Source organism: Mobula hypostoma, chromosome 5, assembly GCF_963921235.1.
Source record: "Mobula hypostoma chromosome 5, sMobHyp1.1, whole genome shotgun sequence".
In the NCBI taxonomy this organism is placed as follows: domain Eukaryota; kingdom Metazoa; phylum Chordata; class Chondrichthyes; order Myliobatiformes; family Myliobatidae; genus Mobula; species Mobula hypostoma.
Window position 1 is genome coordinate 197,669,707 of NC_086101.1, and position 15,018 is coordinate 197,684,724.

A 15,018-nucleotide genomic window follows, 5' to 3' on the forward strand; every position below is an offset into this window, starting at 1 on the left:
ATGGAAGACACTAGCAGTATGGAGAAAGTTCCAGGGTCATGAAGTGCATGAAGCTACCATTACAAGAGAGAATGTTCTTGGGAAGCTGAAAGACCTGAAGGTAGAGGTCACCTGGACCATATGGTGTACACTCCAGCGTTCTGAAAGAGGCGGCAGAAGAGATTGTGGAGGCATTGTAGTGATCTTTCAAGAATCAATAGATTCTGGAATGGTTTCGAAAGAATGGAATTTTACAAATGTCACCCCACTCTTCAAGGAGAGAGAGAGGCAGAAGAAAGGAAACAATAGGCCAGTTAGTCTGACCTCAGTGGTTGGGAACATGTTAGACTCAATTGTTAAGGATGTGGTTTCAGGGTACTTGGGAGGCACATGATAAAATAGGTCATAGTCAGCATGGTTTGACAAATCTGTTGGTATTCTTTGAAAAAATAACAAAGCAGTATACACAAAGGAGAATCAGTTGATGTTGTGTACTTGGTTTTTCAGAAGATCTTTGACAAGGTGCCACACAAGGCTGCTTAACAAGCTAAACGGTATTACAGGAAAGAATCTAGAATGAATAAAGCAGTACCTGCTTGACAGGAGGTAAAGAGTGGGAATAAAGGGAGCATTTTCTGGTTGGCTGAGGTGACTAGTGGTGTTCCACAAGGTTCTGTGCTGGGACCGATTCTTTTTACATTACATGTCAATGTTTTGGATGATGGAATTGATGGCTTTGTTGCAAAGTTTGCAGACGATGTGAAGATAGGTTAAAGGGTAGGTAATTTTAGAAAGTAGAGGGGTTAAAGAAGGACTTAGACATATTTGGAGAAGGCAAAGAAGTGGTAGATGGAATACAGTGTCAGGAAGTGTATGGTCATGCACTCTGGAAGAAGAAATGAAAGGACTGACTATTTTCTAAATGGAGAGAAAATACAAAAACCTGAGGTGCAAAGGGACTTGGGAATCGTTGTGTAGGATTCCCTGAAGGTTAATCTGCAGGTTAACCCTGTAGTGAGGAAGGAAAATGTGATGTTAGCATTCATTTCAAGAGGACTAGAATATAAAAACAAAGATGTAATGTTGAGACTTTATAAAGCATTAGTAAGGCCTCACTTGGAGTATTGTGAGCAGTTTTGGGCCCCTGAAAGCATATGCTGAATCTGGAGAGGGTTCAAAGGAGGTTCATAAAAACAATTCCAGAATTGAATGGCTTGTCACAGGAAGAGCATTTGATGGCTCTGGGCCTGTATTCACTGGAATTCAGAAGAATGGGGGTGACCTAATTGAAAACTATTGGATTGTGAAAGGCTTAATAGAGTGGATGTGAAGAGGATATTTCCTGTGGTGGGAGTGTCTAAGACCATAGGACACAGCCTCAGAATAGAAGTGCGCTCTTTTAAACGATGAGGAGAAAGCTCTTTAGCCAAAGAATGATGAATCTGTGGAATTTGTTGTCACAGGCAACTGTGGAGGCCAACTGTTTATGTATATTTAAGGCACAGGTTGACAAATTCTTGATTGGTCAGGGCATGAGGGAATACAGGGGTAAAGCAGAAGATTGGGGCTGAGAGAAAAAATGGATCAGCCATGTGGAACTGGCAGAGCAGACTCAATGGGCCAAATGGCCTAATTTCCCCAGCTTCCTTGGAAGGACTGGAATCATTTTTTTCCTAATAACTTAATCCTTATGCTACTCATTAAACCAGTATCATGTTCATGAGAATTCGTAGCAGTTGTTAATTTTATTCTACTTTCATTTTGCATTTCCATCCATCTTTTCTGTGGCTTCCTCCCTTCTATCTATATCTGAAATCCTGTTGTTCAATACTACCATCCAGTCTACTGGAACTATTCAAGAATTACATCTTCTAATGTACTCTGAGCAACACGCACAAAATGCTGATGGAACTCAGCAGGCCAGGCAGCACCTATGAAAAAAAAGTATAGTCAACGTTTTGGACCAAGACCTTTCAGTAGGAGTCCTGCCAAAGGGTCTTGGCCTGAAACATAGACTGTACTTTTTTCCATAGCTGTTGCCTGGCATGCTGAGTTCCTCCAGCATTTTGTGTGTGTTGCTCAAATAGTTAAGTGATGGGATACCTGACTGATGTTAGAAACATAGAAAACCCACAGCACAGTACAGGCCCTTTGGCCCACAATTGTGTGCCGAACGTGTACTTACTTTAGAAATTACCTAGGGTTACCCATAGCCCTCTATTTTTCTAAGCTCCATGTACCTATGCAGGAGCCTCTTAAAAGACCCTATCGTATCCGCCTCCACCACAGTCGCCGGCAGCTCATTCCATGCAGTCACCACTCTCTGCTTAAAAAACTTACCTCTAACATCCCCTTTGTACCTACTTCCAAGTACCTTAAAACTATGCCTTAAAACTCTCGTTAGCCATTTCAGCATTGACATGCATAATCTCAGTAAGTCACACATTTAATGAAAATGAAGATCATCATTATAATTCCATGGGTATTGTTAACTTACTGCACTGTCATCGAATAAGTTGAGTAAGGCAATGAGGAAGGCGCGTCGATGTTGTCGGTTTCCTCGGATCATGCAGTAGAGATGTGAACACAAAGCTGTCACGTTCTCCTCCTGTCGGAAGCCACGGATTATTTCCTTTACTTCAGAGTGGATGGATTGTTGAAGCTGGTACGACATCTTCATTCCTGCTACTGCTTTCATCTGGAAAAATAGTATGTAACACATTAATCCCTCTGATCTTCTTTCAAACAAGTTTTCAATTAGAACACTAATTAAAATCATCACATTATTTTACATATAAGTTTATGACAAATTGAAAAGCACGACTGCAACTTAGAGAGACACGTAGAACTACATGGTTCACAATAAGCCCCATTTCACTACCCTTCCTCTCCTTATTTATTTTCCATTTCATGCCTTTTGAAAATTACGACTGAAATTTATTTTAGAAAACAAGAACTTGCTGTTCAAGATACTACTACTATTACGTTGACTCAGGCCCAGGGGGCCGGCACTGGGCATGATGATGGACTCTCCACTTCTCCCTCTCCCTCATCAGTGTGTTCAGTTCATCTACATTAGCCGTGCTGCTGTCTTCTAGGAGCATGTTGACCATAGTCTTGGGAGGGCGCCCAGGGTTCATCCTCCCATGCTTGGGCTCCCATATGATGACTAGGCTGGCAGGTAGCATGGGGTGGCATAGACAGTGCCCCGCTAGTTGCAGTCTTCTCGCCTCGATTTTAGTGGTGAGCATCGGTAGGTCGTTATAGAGCTCGACGTTCGTCATGTGCTGTTGCCAACACACGTCAAGAGCCATCCGGAGCATTCGTGTATAGCAACCATCTAGAGACTTTCGCATAGTCTTGGTGAAGTCCACGCCTCGCATCCGTACGTGAGAATGGACTCTTTGACTGCTATGAAGATCCTCTGTTTAAGCCCTCTGGTCAGGTTTGACTTCCAGATTTCCTTCATGTCGTTCATAACCCTCCACACTAGCACCTTCCGTATCTTTATGTCCTTCTCCGAACTCATCATTCTTGACCCGAGGTACTTGTAGTCAAAGACTTTCTTAATGGTATCATTCTTGACAGTCTTGAGAGTACCTTTGTCGCAGTTAAACGCCATGTACTCTGTCCTTTTAGCATTTAAGTGATATCCAACTTTATTGCACTCAATTTCCACTTTTGTCAGTAGCTGCTGTGCTTCCTCCATCTGGTCAGAGAGCAGGACTATGTCATCTGCAAAATCTAGATCTGTGAGCGTAACTGGTCTGACCCTTTTGGTTCATCTTGGTTTTATGGTAAAACCAAGCTTGTCATGATCTTTGGCAGCTTGATGCAGTGCGTAATCAAGGACGATTATAAAGATGTAGGGTGCCAGAGTGTTTCCTTGCAGCACACCAACTAGGAGCTCGAACACTGCTGTTTCTCTGTCTGGTGATACAACTTTCACCATGGTTTTGGTATAGCTGGACTCTATTGCTCTCAGTAGATGGTCTGGCACTCCGTAAGCTTTCAGGATCTTCAGCATTTTACTTCGGTGAATGGAGTCAAAAGCTTTGTGAAAATCGATGCAAGTAAGCATGGCTGGTAGGTTGCTCTTCTTGACTTCCTCGATGATCCTATGGAGAGCAAGTATTTGCATTACTGTTGTGCGCTTCTGCTGAAAACCATTCTGATTGAATCTTAGCTTAGGATCAATGGCGGTGCGAATCCTGTTCAAGATCATCCGATTGTATAGCTATGCTAAGATGCAGGTCAAGCTGATACCGTGGTAGTTATCTGTCTTCATGAGGGATCCAGGCTTGGAGACTGGGATAATGTTTGAGAGTGACCACTGTTCTGGTTTGTCACCTTTCATCAGTGCTGTATTACATATGTCCAGCAAGATGTTGTTCAGGTCGCAGTTCTTCAGGACATCTGGTGGTATCCCATCTGGTCCAGCATTCCTGCCCTGTTTGAGTGCATATTTGGCCTTCTTCAGTTCCTCAATAGTGAATGGGCTGCCATCAATGTCGACTTCCATTAGTATCGTGGGTATGTCCTCTTCTTCTGATATCGTTGGAGGACTTCTCATCAGATTCTTAAAGTGGGTAAGCCATGTCTGGACACAGTCCTCTGCTGTTTTACCACTTATTTGACCTGATGGGGACTTCTTCCGTCTACTGATCTCATTGACTAGGCGCCATGCTTCTCCATGCTGCATGTCTTCATTAGCAGCCTTTATCTCTCTAATCCTCTCAGCTAGTTCCTCTTCCTTCAGTCGGTTGTAGGTGGCAAAGAGATTCTTCTTTGCTGTCTTGAACTTGTCTCTTAGCTCTTCTGTTTTGCTCCTTCTAAGTTTGGCATGACAAGCATTGACCACACTTCTTGCTGCAATGACGTCAGGAAGTTTCGAGATCCAGCTCTTCTTGATTCGGTTCGCAGTAGGCAAACTCTTTGTTGCATCTGTGTGTGCATCTATGAGCCGTTGATAGCTGTCGGTGGTAGTCGCTTCCTCCCCCCTTTCCAGTGGGCCGAAGCGATTTCTCACCTCCACTGTGTACTGGGCTTGAAGAATAGGTTGTGAGGAAAATGCCTTCCAGTCTACCTTCACCTTGGGACCTGTGGCTTTGGGTTCCCGCAGGCTCAGTCTCACTTGCATTGACACTACACTGTGGTCAGAACTGACTGAGTTGAAGGTGCTGTAGGCTTCTGTGTTGATCACACAATTACGCCATTTTGTTCTTACGAGGATATAATCGAGCTGTTTCCTGTAGATGGAGGCTCTGTTTTCATATGTCCAGTTTACCAGCTCGCTTTTTGAATTGTGTGTTGGCGGCAATGAGACTATGTTCCTGGATGAAATCAACTAGATATTGTCCACTTCTGTCGCTAAAGTCTTGGTATGAGTATGGAACATCTCCCAGTCCGACCTGGGCATTAAAATCGCCGAGCACAGCCAGGAAGTTATGTGCCGGTATTGAGTGACAGCTTTGTGAAGTTTACTGTAGAAGGCCTCCACCTCCTTCTCCTCGCTGCAGTTGTGCAGGGAGTAACAGATGATGACAGAGGTCACCGGGTTTCCGTCAAATTCCACAGTAATGATTCTGTCACTGACTGAGACTATGCCCCGCAGTGCCTTCTTTGCCTTGCGGTTCAACATCAGCCCTACAAAGCTTGTGCTGACATCGTTGTCGGCTCTCTCCATGCGGACGAGGTGATGAGGTGCAACCCCTCTACCTCTGTGAACCTCATCTCTTCGTCAGGGTGTAAATGACGGTGTTCTTGGATCCCCAGGATGGAGATCTCGTAGCTGCTTGCCTGTGATGCCAACTCTGTGCATCGAGGCAAGAGGTGGATGGTGTTTGCATTGAAGGTTGAGATGATCGTTTTTACCTTACAATGCAAAAGAGGCGCAGTTTGCTCGGCCCCCCTGTCGGACTCAACCCTCCCCGTGGGGTTTGAGGTTGCATCTTCATACTGCCTGTCTCGGCCAGGATCTGGGCGTTCCGCAGAGTTCCTGAGCACTCCCGGCTCTGGAAGTATAGGGTTTGTTGGCTTGTCTGTCATCATAATGCCTTACAAGGCACGAAACGAAAGACTGTGTGGTGCCCCACTCCTCACAGAGACAGTAGGTGGCTGTTGACTCACAAAGAGTTCATCTGCCCTTTGACAGGTTTTGCTTTTAGTCCTGCTGGGTGCCTGCACACCATCCTCCCTGGTTAACCGAAGTGCACCAGGGGGTGAGCCGGTTGAGTCGCTGACAACCCGACCTGAGACAGGTAAGACTGGGCTACGTGGTACCAGTAGCAAGGCAAGGCCCTGACCTGACAACAAGATAACCCCTCCTCATTTCCCCTTGTTTTTTGGGGGTTCAGTTTTAATGTGCATTCTCCAGGTAATGCCACCTATAGTGAGGTCATGAACACTATACAAATTACAGAGTATGAGGTGTTTCTCTCTTGATGCAAACAAGGATAGACAAATCTCCAGGGCCTGATGAGCTCTTCCCTCAGACCCTGTGGGAGGCAAATGCAGAAATTGCAGGGCCCTAACAGAGATACTTAAATCATCCTTTATGAGGTGAAGTACTGTAGGATTGGAGGATAGCTAATATTGTTCCACTGTTTAAGAAAGGCTCCAAGAATAAACCAGGAAATTATAGGCCAGTGAGCCTGACATTATCAGTGGGAAAGTTACTGGAAGATATTCTAAGGGACCGGATATATAAGTATTCGGTTAGACAGGGACTGATTAGGAAAAGTCGGCATGGCTTTGTGCGTGGTAGGTCATATCTAATCAAACTTATAGCTTTCAAAGAAAGTTAACAGGGAAGTTGATGAACACAAGGCAATGGATATTGCCTACAGCAAGGCATCTGACAAGGTTCCAAATGGAAGGTTGGTCAAGACGGTTCAGTCAGTAAATTAGATTAGACGCAAACACGAGGAAATCTGCAGATGCTGGAAATTTAAGCAACACACACAAAACGCTGGTGGGACTCAGCAGGCCAGGCAGCATCTATAGGAAGAAGTACAGTTGATGTTTCGGTCTGAGACCCTTCGTCAGGACTAACTGAAAGAAGAGATAGTAAGAGATTTGAAAGAGATTGATTAGACATTGGCTTTGCAGGAGAAGTCGGAGAGTGATAGTAGATGGTTGCCTCTCTTACTGCAGGCTTGTGACCAATGAAGTGCTGCAAGGATCAGTGCTGGGTCTGTTTTTATTTGTCATCCATATCAACTACCTGGATGATAATGTGGTTAACTGGATTTGGAGTGTAGTGGACAAGTGAGGAAGACTATCAGAGATTACAGCAGGATCTGGACCAGCTGGAAAAACGGGCTGAAAAATGGCAGATGGAATTTAATACATACAAGTGTGAAGAGGACCTTTGAGAGGACCAACCAGGGTAGATCTTACATAGTGAGCGGTAGAGCACTGAAGGGTGCGGTAAAACAAAGGAATTTGGGAATACAAATCCATAATTCATTATCAGTGGCGTTACAAGTTGATAGGTTCGTAAAGTAAGCTTTTGGCAGATTGGTTGTCATAAATCAAAGTATTGAGTACAGGAGATGGGATGTTATGTTGAAATTGTTTAGACATTAGTGAGGCCTAATTTGGAGTATTGTGTGTAGTTTTGGTCACCTACCTACAGGAATGATGGAAATAAGGTTGAAAGAGTAGAGAAGAAATTTACAAAGGTGTTGCCGGGTCTGAAGGACCTGAGTTATATGGAAAGATTGAAAAGTTAGGATCTTATTCCTTGGAATGTAGAAGATTAAGAGATTTAATAGCGGTATACAAAATGATGTGGGGTATAGACAGGGTGAATGCAAGCAGGCCTTTTCCACTGAGGTTGGGTGGGACTATAACTGGAGTTCATGGGTTAAGGGTGAAAGGTGAAAAGTTTAAGGGGAACATGAAGAAAAACTTCTTCACTCAGAGGGCCATAAGAGTGTGGAGCAAGCTTCCAGTGCGAGTGGCACATGAAAATCTTGATTTCAATGTTTTATAGAATTTTGGATTGGTTCATGGATGAGACTAATCAACTTCCCAGCTCTTTACTTCGTCCATCCCCCTCCAGGCTGCACCTACCACCTTGTGCTTCCCTCTTCCCTCCCCACAGCTTTTAAATCTGCTCCTCAGCCTTTTTCTCCAGTCCTGGTGAAGGGTTTTGACCCGAAATGTCAACTGTACTCTTTTCCTGGCCTGCTGAGTTCCTCCAGTATTTTTTGTGTTGCTTGGATTTCCAGCATCTGCTGATTTTCTCTTGTTTGTGAGGTAGACCCACCTTCAGGGACTTGAACTTTGGGATGTTGGGGCAAGCTGTAGGGTCACATGGAAAACTTCATACAGAGAACATCCAAGGTCAGGACTGGACCTGGCACAATACTCCAAGTGCAGCCTCATCAACAATCTGGATAACGTCTTCAAGTTCAAGTTTGTCCTCTACATACATACAACCAAAGGAAACGCTTCTTGGACCATGGTGCATCCGCACCCTTTATCACACACAGCATATAAACCAAACTAATATATAATAAGTTAATAAAATATAATTCATAATACATGTGGTAAAGTGCAGCACAGGTAAACAGTAAATAGTTCAGCAAACAACTTGCTATCCTAGTGATGAGATCTCAGTGGGAGCAGAGTGTTCATTAATCTCAAGCCTGAGTGAAGAAGCTGTTACCCAGTCTGGCAGTCCTAGTCCTGATGCTCCTGTATTTTCTTCTTGATGGTAAACGGTCAAAGAGATTGTAGTATGGGTGGTAGAGATCTTCAACAATGCTTTGGGACCTTTGTCTACAACACGCTCAGTAAATGTCACAAATGAGGGGGGGGGGAGAGAGGAGAGGGATCCTTTTGGCAGTTTTTAACATCTTCGGTAGGGTCTTGCTGTCCGATGCGTTGCAGCTTCCATATGACGATGATGCAGCTAGACAGGACAAGCTCGATGGTGCACCTGTAGAAAGTTATTAAAAAGAAAGCAGGGCGCTTTGCACACCACAATCTCCTTAAAGTGTAGACACTGCTGTACCTTCTTAACTAGTGAAGAGGTGTTGCGGGTCCAGGTTAGATCGTCCATTATATGCACTCCAAGGAACTTTCACTCGCTCCATGGCAGAGTTATTGATACGCAATCAAGAGTGGTCCTGAAGTCCTCAGCGTTTCTTTTGTCTTGCCCACATTGAGACTCAGATTTGACAACCCTCTGTACGTCAACTCATTATTGTTGCTGATGAAGTCAAGAAGTCCAAGATCCAGTTACAGGGAGGGATGTTGAGTCCCAAAGAGGACCCACCAACCACTGAGGGATGATTGTGTTAAATCCTGAGTTGAAGTTGTTACATGTCCACAGTTTCATTTTCCTGGGAGTCCATAGTTTCGCTTACTGTGGGCGTCACGTGTCTTCAGTTTCGTTTTACTGAAGAGTCCACAGTTTCCTTTCTGTGAGCGTTACCTTATGACGTATGCTGACGGTATAAAAGAAATGTGGACAGTGCTGAGAAGGAGCTGAAGGAAAGAAAGAGAGAATGAAGATTGCAGGCTTCGAGCTATCCGGGAACAGCCCACGATCGAGAAGGGTACAGTCTAATGCTTACCCAAACCTAAAGGATTGGGTTAATCAGCGGCACACTGTGTATTGTGGAGACGTGTCTGTCCTTCGTATGATCCATGGGTGTGGATTTCATGACAATCACTTTGTGAAATCGCTCTTCGTGGACTTCGGAACAGTATTCCTCAGCTGAGATCTTTGGTAGCCGTTTCTTCATTTGCTAGCCATGGAATCTTTGGAATTCGTCATGATCGCTTTGTCGCTGTACTGTGAATCCACAAGTCTCTCCTCTCACCTATTTTGTGAATTACTGGGACTCTCTGAACTGCCACTTTACGACTGTGCTTGAGTAAGATTTGTTAAGAACGGATTCTAAGTTTGACTGTAAGGGAGCTATAGATGCATAACACTGTTAACTTCTGGTTAAGAAAGTAGTTTATTTAATTTTCCATATTTTGAGTAGATGTAAATAAATATAGTGGTTTTAATATTAAAACTCGACTCAATCTGTCATCTCTTGCTGCTGTTACGTTATGAGATCATAACAAATTGGGGGCTTGTCCGCGAATGAACAAAATTGGAGCTTATTTTGATTGATTGATTATCCGATCTTATTGGCTACTACGCTTTTGATTGGCTTGTGTGGGGAAACAAGCAACAATGGATATTGGGGCATTTCTGGTATTGCCAGACCCTAAGGTATTAGGAGATGCCAGAAAGGACGACTTGTTGGCCATTGCTAAAAATTTAAAACTTACTGAGGTGAAACGGTGTATGAGAAAGATACAGATTCAGAGGGTAATAGCTGAGCACTACATAGATAAGGAGGAATTTGAGGAGGAGGTATTAGAGAGGTTTCCTGAAAGTAAATTTGAGACCCAGTTACGACGGGAACAAATGAAGTTAGAGAGATTTAAATTAGAGGCTGGGGAAAGAGAAAGAGACAAACAAAGGCAGTTTGAGATAGAGATGGAGAGGTTAAGGCTCAAGAGGCAAACCTCTGGCTCTAGGGAGCTGGTTGTACCGTTTGTGGCCAGTCAGGAAGTTAAACTGGTCCCTCCATTTGATGAGGCTGAGGTTGATAAATACTTCCAGCATTTTGAGAAAGTTGCTCAGAGCCTAAAGTGGCTGAAAGAAAGCTGGCCTCTCTTGTTACAGAGTGTATTTAAAGGTAAGGCTCAACAGGCTTATTCTGCCCTATCAATCGAAGATGCAGTTAATTATGAGATCGCGAAACGGGCTGTACTTAAAGCCTATGAATTGGTTCCAGAAGCCTATAGGCAAAGGTTTAGAAATTTGAGGATATCTATGAACCAGACTTATGTGGAATTTGTTTATGAGAAGTTTGTGTGTTTTGACCGCTGATGCACATCTAAAAATGTGGATGGTGATTTTGACAACTTGAAAGAGTTGGTTTTAATTGAAGAATTTAAGAGGTGCATCCCGAATGACATGAAGGCATATTTAGATGAGAAGGATGCTGCCACTTTGCAAGATTCTGCTAAATTAGCAGATGAGTTTGCCTTAACCCACAAGTTTAAGTTTACCCCAAGTAAGGCTACGTCCACACTAGACCAGATAATTCCATAACTGAAGCTTTTTCCCTTTGTTTTGACCCTCCGTCCACACTAAAATGGCGTTTCCTTCCCCCAAAAATGGAGATTTTCTAAAACACCCTTGAGAGTGTGTAAATTTGAAAATGCCGATTGTGCAGAGCAGTGTGGACGGGGTAAACGGATATTTTTAAAAACGCTGTCATGATGTGCCGGAACAGATGGCAGCGCAGCATTTCATTGTTTTCTTGAACGCAAACCCCAACACAACCTAACAATTTCAGAACAGACGGCAACGAGACTGAAGTCAGAAGAGATAGAAATGTACTCACCAAATACTTTGACCCATAACTTACTGAATAAATAAGTATACTCACTTTGCCCTGTTTTCTGTCCCTGCTTGTATGAAGGTGGCTTACCTATTTATGTAAGTACTTCTCTGACAATAGATGTGTAACAGCCTAATGTAACATTGTATGGAAATACAAGATAACACTGATGCAGACATGTTTTATACATTTAACAAGGTGCTTTATTAATGCAACAGAGTTAGTCAGTTTTTCAATGTTCGTCGTCAGCCGGTCATACTGTCCGTGAACTCACTGTCGGTTCCCTCCATACGCTCCAGTATTTGTTTTTTTAGTTTTAAGTCCTCCTGCGCGAGAGCCAACAGCAATTCCTTTTAAGTTTTTCTAGTCTGTAACTGCACAAACGCGCACCAAGTATACCGTTTCCTCTTCGCTTGTTTTCTGTGTGTCCTGCGCATGCTCAGGAGGAGCAGATTCGCCCAAATATCCGTTCTAATGTGGACGGAGATATTTTTAAAAACACCTGGTGTGGACGCCTATCGTTTTTACGTGAAACCGGCGTTTTCAAAATTATCTGGTCTAGTGTGGACATAGCCTAAGACTTTCCAAAAGAGTAGCAGGGATAGTCAGGGTAAACCAGAAATCAAATCTGGGTCTAGTGACAAAGGTAAGGATGAAGGGAAACAATTAAAGGAGAAGCCCTTTGGTCCTACTTGTCGCTATTGTAGGAAACCTGATCATGTTATGGCTAACTGTTTCCTTCTGAAAAAGGAGGAGGAAAAGGAGGCAGTTCCAGATGCCTGGAAACACCTGTGAACCTACGGGGTTCTGAACATTCTGATGAAGTTCTGTCAAAGGCTAAGACGTCTGGTCAGGTTAGGAAAGAATTCCCTCCTTTTACGTCAGATAGGTTTGTTTCAGTAAAGGAAGGGTCAACCCTGGTACCGGTGAAAATTCTTTGAGATACTGTGGCTTCTCAGTCACTTATGTTAGACAACATTCTAAAGTTTGGTGATGAAACTTGCATTGGTGAGGTAAATCTTATTCAAGGTATTGGGTGCGACATTGTTTCTGTACCTCTGCACAAGGTAATTTTGAAGTCAGAGTTAGTTTCAGGACTTGTTAAAAAAGGACTATGACACAGGTTACTGATGGAAGGCGTTTCTTTGTTGTTACGGAATGACCTAGCAGGTAGTAAAGTTGTTCCTGCAGTGCAGCTAACAACTGAGCCAATCGATGATTCAAAGATAGACCCTAACATTTATCCCCTCGTGTGCAGTAACTCGAGCTGGGGCCAAGAAACTTGCCAATGCAGATGGTCCTATGCAGCATGATTCGGCTACTCATGATAGCCCAAGTAGGGAATCAGATTTTGATGACTTGTCAGGGACTTTTCTGCCTTCATTCTTTCACCAGGATCCAGGTATTAAATCTGATAATAAAGATTTATCTCTGTCTAGGAAAGAGTTTATGGCAGAACAGAGCAGAGACCCTGAGATAGAGGCTTTAAGAGAAAAAACTCTCTCTGGTGAGGAGATAGATAAAGTGCCAGTAGGGTTTTATTTCAAAGATGGAGTTTTACTGAGGAAGTGAAGACCACCTGATGTTCCTGCAAGTGATGAATGTTCACCAGGTTGTAGTTCCTAAAGCCTATAGGAATGAGATTTTAACTTTGGCCCATAGTAAATCCTTGGGTGGCCATCCAGGTGTGAATAAAACTGTGAACAAGGTTTTCAAACAATTCTTCTGGCCTAGGTTGAGGAAAGATGTTGCAACATTTTGCAGGACTTGTCACACTTGTCAGGTTGTGGGTAAACCTAATCAGGTCACCCTAGAGGCCCCACTGCAGCCTATTCTTGTATTTGGTGATCCCTTTTCTAAAGTTATTGTCGACTGTGTTACCCCATTGCCAAAGACTAAAGTTGGTCATCGGTATTTGCTAACTATCATGTGTACAGCATCTAGATTTCCAGAAGCAATACCTCTCAGAAATATAAAAGCCAAAACTGTGTCAAAAGCTCTTGTAAAGTTTTTTACTTTATTTGGTTTGCCTAAAGAAATTCAATCTGATCAAGGAAGTAATTTTATGTCAGGATTATTCCAGCAGGTAGTTTACAAACTGGGAGCCAAACAGATTACGTCGTCTGCGTATCATCCAGAATCCCAAGGGGCCTTAGAGAGATTCCATTCTATCCTCAAAACCATTATTAGGACATTCTGTATTGAAAATGAGAAGGATTGGGATGAGGGAGTTCATTTGCTTTTATTTGTAGTGAGGGAGTCAGTACAAGAGTCCCTAGGCTTTAGTCCCTTTGAACTTGTGTTTGGTCACCAGGTCCGAGGATCTTTGGCATTGTTAAAGGAACAGTGGGTTAACAGTGAGCTGCATGTCAATTTGTTAGATTATGTTTTGAAGTTCAAGGACAAATTGCAAAGGGCTTGCAACCTAGCAAAGGAAAATTTCAAATCAGCTCAGGAAAGAATGAAAACTTGGTAAAATAAACAAGCCAGAATGAGGTCATTCAAGCCGGGAGATAAAGTGCTTGTTCTGTTTCCTGTACAAACAAACCCTCTGCAAGCTAAGTTTCTTACAAAGATTGATCTGTTAAAAGGATATTGATGTGTTCCATTAATGGATAGAGGTAGAGAAATTTCTGCCTTTGTGATGCCTTCTGGGTTGTATGAATACAATGTTCTGCCATTTGGAATGAAAAATGACCCGGATCTGGGCCGTATCCTCCAAATATCTGGACCTGCCTCTTGGTTTTTTTTTTGCACTATTTTACTTTCCATTTTTCTATTTTCTATTTATGATTTATAATTTAAATTTTTATATTTACCATTTTTAATATTTAATATTTGTAATCTAGGGAGCGGAAAGCGCAGAATCAAATATTGCTGTGATGGTTGTACGTTCTAGTATCAATTGTTTGGCGACAATAAAGTATAAACTATAAATGCTCCAGGAACATTCCAGAGAATAATTAATTCTGTAATTCAAGGGTTAGCACACACAGATGCCTATATTGATGATTTAGTCACAGGGAATGACACCTGCGAAACCCGTATTTCTGCAGTGGAAAAGCTGTTTCAAAGGCTCTCAAAAGCCAACCTTACAATTAACCTAGCTAAGAGTGAACTTGGCCCTGCCACTGTGACCTATCTTGGTTATGTTGTAGGTCAAGGCAGGTTGGCTCCTGTTCAGGCAATTTCTGAGGTCCCCATTCCAACTGGGAAAAGGGCTCTTAGAAGATTTCTGGGAATGGCCAGATATTATCGCAAGTTCTGTGAGAAGTTTGCGGATATTATTCTCCCATTGACTAACCTCCCAAAGAAGGGTGAAAAGTTTGTTTGGACAGAACCTTGTTAAGAGGCATTTGATAAATTGAAAGCTATCTTATGTCACCAACCTGTGCTCAGGTCATCTGATTATGCCAAGCCATTCTCCATAGCTGTGGATGCCAGTGATGAAGCTACAGGAGCAGTGTTACTATAAAGGGATGGTTATGATGATGTTGACCATCCTGTGGCTTACTTTTCAAAGAAATTCAATGAGCATCAAAGAAATTATTCCTCCATAGAAAAGGAATTATTATCACTTATTTTGGCTTTGCAGCATTTTGATGTGTATGTT

At 42.9% G+C, this 15,018-nt stretch overlaps 1 protein-coding gene across 4 annotated transcripts in view; it reads right to left on the reverse strand.

The window, feature by feature from the left end:
• LOC134347278 (nipped-B-like protein) overlaps nt 1-15,018 on the reverse strand; it is a 518,044-nt gene that overhangs the window by 40,078 nt on the left and 462,948 nt on the right. For all 4 annotated transcript variants that reach the window (XM_063049674.1, XM_063049675.1, XM_063049673.1 and 1 more), the window contains one exon: nt 2,477-2,677. In XM_063049674.1, coding sequence (XP_062905744.1) covers nt 2,477-2,677 — 201 coding nt within the window. The remainder of the gene's footprint in view (nt 1-2,476; nt 2,678-15,018) is intronic.